We start from the raw sequence: 8,986 nt of genomic DNA, 5'->3' as shown, positions 1-8,986 counted from the left end.
CTCACAAGTCCAGTGCCAAACAAACATGGACCCAGTCCCTTTCAAGCCACCCATGAGACCTCGTAATTGAGCCATTGATATCGCCCCTACGCCGCGGACAGCCCGAGTGGAGAGCACGCTTCATCACCTAGAGCCATCAACGGATACTCTCCCTGGCCAAGCAGTGAGGGGAACAAGAATCTCAGCAGCCACCCTCTTGCCCACGACATATCCCCGCAGCTTCGATGCGGTATGACCTGCGGTAGCCTGATCGCCATCCTTCTCTACCTTAACTTACGGCTGCTGGCCCACTGCTGCGGTTCTCGGGTTGGTTGCGTCCATGGCTTGGCCTTCCGCATTGGTCATGGAAGTCCACGGAACATGACCATGAACACACGCCCGTATGCTCTCTCACGGTATGCAGTTCTTGCGGGTCTGTCCCAACACACCGTAACTCCCTATGCGGCCGACGTGCGGCCTGGCTGTCCCGGCAGTCCTACCAAGCTTCTTCGATCACCTTCAACACTTTCCCGACTGTTACACCATTCCTCGGGGCCACAGAAGCAGTATCCGAGCATTTGACGGATATGTTGCCCCAGGGCCTGGAGCCTCTCCCCTCTTTCTGTTGACACCCTTTTGCTACCGTCGACAGGGCGTCATGGCAGTTTTGCTGCTACCCTTGGTAGCCTGGATCTTCTTCAGTATTCGTAGGACCCCAACACCGGCCGGAGCTGTCCCCCCTTTTCCTTCACTCAACTGGAATTGCCCTCCAGGGCCCATGGCTTTTGCATTGCATGCCCTGGTTGGTCACTTATCTGGCCGTCCTCTCGACGCAAAGATCACCCACGCGACCAAACAATCCACTTGTTGGCATGATTTTCTTCCACATTAACACAGAAGAAAGCCCCCATGACGGGTAGGACTTCGGGCTGTCAGCACCATGGTTTCGCAGCTCCAAACACGGACGTTGTCAGTAACTGTGACAATGGCGAGCTCGTCAGCCATGTTGACCAAGAGCAAGAACAACCTCAATCGTCGATGATCAATCGAAGGTGCAACACAGGTTTTTGTCCATAAACATGACTCCCTGGTGCATTTTCGACCGAAAGAGACAGGACATCGGCCCATGTCATCTTGCGGCCAGGGTGATTATTGCAGACTTTGGAAAAACTGACGAGACATACAGACAGAGACAGGGTTGTATTGCAAATCAATGTGCTTTCGTTTCCATGCGTCAGACTCTTCTGAGTTGCAGACCGGAGCCGAATGGAGAGTTGCCAATATTCGATATTCGCTGACGTCTCCGGCCTGCGCGTGTGAGCGGGTAATAGTTGGCGGTTGGGTTGGTTGGAAAGATGACGGCCTCACTAACATGCGCCCAGGCGAGCGCAAGGCGGCACCAACAGACGAAAGCGCGAGAAGCAGCCAACGACATGTTGGTGCAGCATTCCTCGCTACAATGTTCCTGTTCGCAAAGCAGGCGAAGATGAGGTGTGATCGAGGTCGCATTGGCGGTTGCTCTGTTGGTAGCCAATCAGCATCTCCCAACCCTGGCTTTTAAGCGCTGCATCGACGTGCGGCGGCGCAGTCCGCGCCGTCTGACTGACTACATGCTTTCCATAGCCGCCCTCGACCGCGCCTGAAGTGCCTTTCTAAGGCAGCACATCAATGGAAACTACACTTTTCTTGCGAGAGAAAGCTGTCAATCTTCGCCAAACCAAGAGTCACAGGGCAAAGTTGTCTAGGCTCCGAGAATATCCCCCTTTCTTGTGCGCCGTGCTAATGCCGTGGCAGCATCCAGATGACCAGTGAGCAGGGATGGTTGAGTTCGTTCAGAGGACAACTGCTGCAAAAGGCAGCGGATATCTTGCCAGATACATGATCTCTCGGTCATTGGACGTGCGAACGAGTCCTGGCCGAGATGACAACTGCATGTTGTCATTCCTCATCACCAACGAGCAGGGCGCAGGCATCAATACAGGCTTTTGACCGTATACGGACCGACACTTCCGCCAGACGCGAGAGACCAAGTTGCCGATGCGCATATTGCGTCTGTTGCTGCCCTTGTCCTTGTCCTCACTGCCCGTGGTCCCGCAGCTATTGACTGGATAGTTCCTGTCCCTATTCGCACCAAGACCGCATCGGCATGCTGACAACCTTGACCGGCGAGGGCAGGGCAGTACAGCCTCGATAGAGCAAACCGTACCCCGGACGAACCACCATACACCCCTTGACGGGTCATCAGATTACAGGAAGAGACTGTAGGAAGTATCGTTTGGTACAGTACTTGAGGCCATCCACCAGCAACTTGGCATCAGGTGCCCGCTAATGCAAGTTCTCATCACCAAGTATGGGTCGAGATTGTGACGGATATGGAAGAAGTGCGAAGTGAAGTTGCCCCCTCACCTCACGTCGGTGACAATGACCTGCCCATGGGGGCTACTTCATTTCCATTCCACACCTCCAGGCATTTGGCATGCTGTGCCACCCAACTTCCCGTCGATTGCCATGCTCGTCCTGGACCAAGAACAAGTCGGTGACGGCCCGCAGTTCGCATACGAGGTGGTCTCTTGACACCATCTTTCCGTCAATCTCGGTTGCTCGACTCGGGCTTGGCTGTCAGTTTTCTTGTCCGTTGGTGACGGCCATCACCCTTCGTCACAACCGATGTCGAGCTCTAGACTTTCCGCATACCAACATGTTGCGCGGAAGCGGGGTACGTCGTGAGCAGTTTCACCCCTCTACTGCCTGGCTTTGCCGCAACGGAATCGGTAAGGGGCCGTGTTTGGATGTTGAGGCCCGGGGCGTGTCCTTCAAAAATGAGGAGTACGATGTGCTGACCGCTTCGTGATAAGGCTTGCAGACACCGGTCAATATTGATGATGGATCAGGGGGCGGTTGGTGTGTCGTTCTGGGAAAGATGGCTCAAAGCATCATTTTGCGGGACCTTTTGAAGCTACTCCTTGCTCAGTCACACCGGACGGGGAAAGGCCTCGAAGATGCCGACGGAGTTCACAGATGTGGGACGACTATGACTCTTAGCTCTGTTGGTCGACTCTTGACTGCAAGTCGAGCTTCGTTCATCACCGCAGCGTGTTGCTCATTTTGAGCGGAGTAGCAGGCAGCAGTCTATGCCGAAGTCGCCGACTTTGACTGACGGTTGAAGTCCATCGTGGATCCCGCATCACGGGACCTGCGCCGCAAACCTACGCCGATGGCGATGGCGATGGCGATGCCACGCGAAGAATCTTCAACGCGGGAAGGAGCCACAGGGCTGAGGCGGTTCACCCCGCAAGAAAATGACAAATGCAAGGCAAGGCAAGGCCGATCGATATAAGGATTCGGGGCCGAATCCCTCAAGCAGGAACGCATGGCGAAGCGCGAGGTGCCGTCCCGTTACACACATGCGACGAAGGAGCAGCTAACCAACGGACTTAGGTTGCCGAGCGGCGCGGGTAGCCTCGGGAGTCCACTCACGGCCGAGTACCTTGGAGAGAGAGAGAGGAGGAAGAGGCACAGAAAGAGGTGGTGGTGATGGACGTTGCCGAGGCGGACGGACAAAGGCCTGATGATGGAGGGTGAAAAGTGCAGCTCTGCCCGAGCCGGCAGTCCCCGGGTAAGTTACCCCACACGCAGCCGAAGCTCCTTTGCTCCGGGTGGTGTTGAGTGGTGTTGTGGGTGGCATGGCAGCCCCAGCTTTGCCGATTCTCGTCCTTCCGAGAAATCCTCTTTGGCCTCCGGCACGCCCAATGAGACGCGACCGGCGCTCCGGGGCCCGGCAACTTGGCTTCGGGTTCGGGACTCTATTTCCCATGGTCTTATTTCTTTCCTCCAAGAGCCTCAGCACCGGTTTTCCCCACATTTTTCTTGTTCTTCCGGCCTTTTTTGATATCAAAATCTGGTGATGATTTCTCACAACTTCATGACCACAACCTCTTCAGGATGCAGCCATCCGCCCACCACACATCACTTACCACACCCACCCTGGACATCCCCCCCGCTTCGCAGAGCATTTCATTTGCGGGTGTCTCGCTATTTTTTTTTTCTCTCTCTTCAAGCGCACCAACCCCACGTCAGCTGCGGATAACAACGCCAGAAGAGCCAAAGAAGGAGCTGCCAGAGTTCCCGGTCCATCCAGAAGTACACTTCCATAGTGCTGAAGCTGGAGAGGTACATCCTCCTCCGTCCCCGACACCTTCCCTCCATTTCCTTGCGTTTCGCCGGCCTGTTTGTCAGACTTTCCTCCTGACCAATTCTGATTCTACCGTTTCTCCTTTCTTCTCTGCTCGTCCGTCCGTCTCGACACGGGTACTCTGTACAGCCAATTGAGGGCCCACGTGCACTCGATACCTTTTTTGAGCCGAACCTTTCAATAGACTGGTCCAGTCCTCTAGAGCCAAGGGGGGTTGGTAGGAGGAAACATGGCTGAAGTCGCGGTGAGTTAGCTCTCCTACCAATCGAGGGTTTCAGAAGAGCGCCCGTTACAATGGGCCAGGAGTTTTTTTAGTCTCTGATTTTCCAATTTTCTAAATATTCATCGACCCTCTCGTGCTTTCTTGGCGGGTTTTGGCCACTATCTCTCTGTCGTTTCGTACGAGCGCGAAAGTCGCATTCCCCGGAATTGAAACACCCTCGGTACCCAGCACACGCGCGGATCAGGAAGATCAACCGCCAGCGCAGCAGAGATCAAAATTTAGATCTCTTGGCTTTTTTCCGTGGCTTGTTTTGCATCACAGCACACCCCGGCCGGCCACCCGGCTCAGAGAGAGTTGCTGCCCACCACATGTCGAGACACTGACAGGCAATCGCTGTACTCCGTACACACACATGCGCACACGGCAGAGCTGCAAAGCACATCATTGCCTTTCCTCATGCTTCCGTGTGTCCCCGTGTCATTGGGCGCGCAGAGTGAACACGGCATCCCGGCATCCCATCTCCCATACCTACCGTCCGATCATGTCCCTCCGTCCTTCATGTGTTCCTAACATGCCCGCCCTTGGCTTGGCTTGCCTCGCCACCCAGTGCTCCCACCGATATGGGCGAACCATTATCGTATGTATCTTTCGTAAAAAAAAATATTTGTGCCTGGTCAGACTAGTTCCGCTGCACCAGACAGATGCACGTCGGCACGACAGACCAGACCCGCGCCATTCATATCAGAGACTTAAAGAGGGGACAAGAAGAAACAGACAAGACGAGGACGAGGAGCGCCCGTAGGCGTAACGTACCCTGGTTAGGTATCTTTAGCAACCCGGCTGCTACCCGGTTGGGAGACGGCGGACATGGGCGGCCGGGCAGCCCACTCGTCCGTCCACCTTTCACTCTCACTCAACCACCACCGTCTGACCTTCCTCGTGTCAACCGTGAGCCGGGAAGTTCGCGGAGGGGGAGAGGCAAGGTCTAGCTGCCTACACTAACTACCGCCCCGAGGGCCCAGCCAAAGTCTCGACATATAAAGGTCGGCCAGGCATCCCCCTCTTCCTTCACCTCATCACACTCATCATCCACCAACGCTCTTCAACCTTCATTAAACCGCCGGCCGTCTCTCTCGCAAACACACAAGTCTCTCACTCTCTACCGTCGAGAAAAAAAACGAAAGGAAAAAAAAGCAGTTGATCTGTTTCCGTCCAACCTCACAAACCCAACTCGCCAAAATGTCTTCTCCCGTCGACAACTCCGTCTTCCTCTCCCTCGCCCCCACGACCTCGTCCTCCTACCCCTTCAAGGCCCAGCAGACCACAGCCGTGGCCTCGCCCGCGCCCGAGCAGCCCCTCAAGCGCCGCACCTCGAGCGTCAGCAGCGCCGGCAGCAGCAACAACGGCCTGCGCTTCCTCAAGCTCGGCCCCGTCCACTACGGCGAGCACCCGGACGAGCACAAGGAGGACTGGCACCCCGCCCTCCTGTCCTAGACCAAACATGATTTCCGCCATCGCCATGAAGAGCGTTGATTGTCTTTTTCTTTCTTTTTTAAAAGCAGCGAAATCATTTTGGCCACGGGGACGAGGGATCCCCCGAATTTGCCAAACACTAGGTGCAGGAAACCGACGATGGGTTCATGAAACAACAGCAAGCGAAACATAGATTGGGAAGACTGGCGCGGGGACTATTTCTTATCTTTTTGGGAATCGAAAGGGATGTTCTCTCACGGATGTTTTGAGATGAACGGCAGAAATAACGGCATGGGAATCAGCTACAAAAGGACTATTCTACGCAGAAAAAAAAAATACCAATGGAGTTGAGACGGCAACTTTTTGGACCACTTCTGATGCTTCTGACTTGACTTGCGCGCTGCTGTGCTCTGATGCATGTATTGTCTACCTGGGACGATGCAACCCGCCTACTTGTCTAATCCGCAACTAACCATTCGTCGGCTGGAGAAAACAGGGACGCTGCAGATATGGTGGGCTGGCAGCACCTGGAAGGGTAGATGCCAGGTCAAGCGGACCAAGGGAAGGAAGGGTGGAATTGCATGTGCCAGACATGGGGTATGAGCGAAGAGGCAGAGATAAACCCGCGCGATCTTTTCTTTCCCAAACGAGTGGGCTGTCTAACAGAGAGAGAGAAAAACCAAGCTTCACATGTGGATCTCCTTTCATGCAATGATCTGACATCTGACCCCGCCGATCAGAAGTGCCAGATGAGATAGAGAGAGATAGAGAGAGCTGAGCGTGTGTGAGTGAGTGAGTGTGTGAGTGGAATGCGCTGGTTCCAGTCCCCCAGCCCAGCACCCCTCCTCTTCCTCTTTCTCTTTGCTTCGTTCTAAACCGCAAGTGGGTTGAGTTGGTTGATACTGCATTTGTGTGGGGTGCCTGTCTGTCTGTCTATGACTTGCTCGACCTGGGGTTAATTGCCCGTTTCACTTGCCAAGTATTACTTATTGTCCTGGCTTGTCTCGCCTGAATCAGAATTACGTCTCTCATCGCGGGGGACGCAGATGAAGATTGACAGGTAACTAGCAGGACAACCAGAGACACTGAGAGAGTTTAGAAAGGGGCAAGTTAAAGAAGGCGGGGAGGTTTAGTGGTTGATTGACAGGGCGGGTTGGGTTGCGGTGAGACACGTGGGGTGACAAGAGACAGAGAGACACCAGCGCGCGGGGGGCAAGTCGCTACACTAACTTAGGCCGAGTCTGAGCGCGCCGGCGAGCGTTGAAGTTCCCTTCCTCTTTCTGCTTTACCATTTCTTGGCCGGGTATGGCTGTGCTGAAGCTACCTACCCGACTACTGCAAGGGAGATAAAAAACGGTTATCGATTATGGAGTGTGGAAACGATGACAGCGTTGAGGCTGGTTGTGCTTAAGCCGAAGTTTGCTACGCGTCTCGGGAAGTTAGTTGCCTGGTTCGGAGTTTATTCGCACAGCTGGGGTTTTCCTGCTGCTGCTGCTGCTGCTGCTGCTGCATGTTTGCTGCAGCGTCTCGTCGCTCTGTATGTTTGCCGAGTTTACCAGCGCCGCACGGCAAGACGAGTCAGCTTTGTCGTGGGTATCAATCACGGTGACCTTGTCCTGGAAACTGGATGGGAGACAGACAGCGTGATTCGTCCCCCGACGGATGATGGACGGGATCTGCGTCGCAATCTGGCATTGCGGCCTTGGTCCAGAGTTTGCCCTGCACCGACCACATGACCATCGCCGAGTCGAGCAAAGGGGTGGTGGACGGGAGAGATTCAAGAAAGAGGGAGCGCACCCGCCCTGTAAATCCCGTCGATGATACAATCACAGCCCGGATTGACGTCACTACGAGAAAGAGGGTGACGACGCAAGTTTGTGGTTATTTGACATGTGTTGGATGGTGTGGCATTTCGAGGGATGGGCCTTGGAGGGGGGAGGAGGGAAGATGCTGTGTAGATCGGATGCACACGCCACGGATTCAGCAGAAGCATGTGCAGCGAGCACTTTCGGGCGACGGGCCGGCCCCGAGAAGGCACTTCAGGTTCCCAAACCCGCGGCTCCTCCGACACACACGCGCCAAGATTGGATTGATCTGAGCGGAGGGACCGACCGACCGGCTTGTCATCCCAAGTTGCGATGTCTGTTGCTGCCCGCGGAAGTCATCCCGAGTGTTTTTTCTTAGAATAGTCCGTCATCTGTAGGAACGACCGTTCAGCATTGCTTGACGGCCTGGTGCCGTTGAGACTCGGGAATGGAACCGATTCGTGTGTGTTTCACGCCACCGCTTGCGGGATCAGCTTGACTGTCAGAAACCCTCACTTGATACTCAAATTCGCTCGTTATGGCCCATGTGAAAGAAACGTCGTGGGGGCCATTGTTCTCGACGTGGCATCGACTCTTGAAGCAAATCCATCAATCTTGGCGGTTTGCGATTGTGTTGTGCTGTAAGGGGTCCTTGCGTGTTTGTTTCTATGTTAGGATCCTTTTTTCTGGGTGGGCATGGGCGAAGAGGTGGTATTCGGAATCGGCGTGAGGCCCGACCGTCGTTTCGGTGGTAATTATTCTTAGATGAATCAAGAGTGGGCGGGCTTCGGTTTGGGGGGGCCTTGTCGAAACCACGCCGGAGGTGGTCGCGGCCCCACACGGGGATTGCGGTGCGTTCCTGTGGGGCCCCCGGCCGTGTGCAGTGCTACGAGACGGGACCGATATAGTGCATGGCCGATTTTGAGCATAAATGTGAAGCCTCCACAGGCATGACTTTGCATTACTCCCCCTCGCTGCTCCTCTTGGCTTCAACTGTTTTGCATAGTTTCGTCATCCGGAACACTGGACATGGTGTCGAAGTGAGCGGTTACCGATGTGTTTCGGGGGACCCGGATGAAAGTTGCTCGTCGGGTCATGGTCTAGTGAGTGCCTGTTCTGAAAAAGAATCTCGATTTTCCCATGAGATACTTGTAGCACGATGACAGAATCTTATCATGCAAGAACAGCCTACTCTTCTCTTGCAACGATGAAGGGCGGTCGAATAGAGCTGTCGTCAAGCTTTTGAGTAACAGCTGCGTTCAAGGCTGTACATCTCAATACTTATAGGCTACGGAGCGTCCTTGTGTAGCTCGA

At 54.7% G+C, this 8,986-nt stretch overlaps 1 protein-coding gene across 1 annotated transcript; it reads left to right on the top strand.

Moving 5' to 3' along the window:
* Positions 1–5,633: 5,633 nt before the first annotated feature.
* Positions 5,634–5,888, top strand: CkaCkLH20_06720 (uncharacterized protein; the record flags this gene model as incomplete). Its single annotated transcript, XM_038889437.1, has 1 exon — positions 5,634–5,888. One exon carries the CDS (start codon positions 5,634–5,636, stop codon positions 5,886–5,888), a length of 255 nt encoding a protein of 84 aa, XP_038745249.1.
* Positions 5,889–8,986: the final 3,098 nt, after the last annotated feature.

This window comes from Colletotrichum karsti, assembly GCF_011947395.1.
Source record: "Colletotrichum karsti strain CkLH20 chromosome Unknown Scaffold20, whole genome shotgun sequence".
Classification (NCBI taxonomy): Eukaryota; Fungi; Ascomycota; class Sordariomycetes; order Glomerellales; family Glomerellaceae; genus Colletotrichum; species Colletotrichum karsti.
The sequence above is the reverse complement of the archived record's forward strand: the minus strand, read 5'-3'. Positions and strand labels throughout refer to the sequence as shown.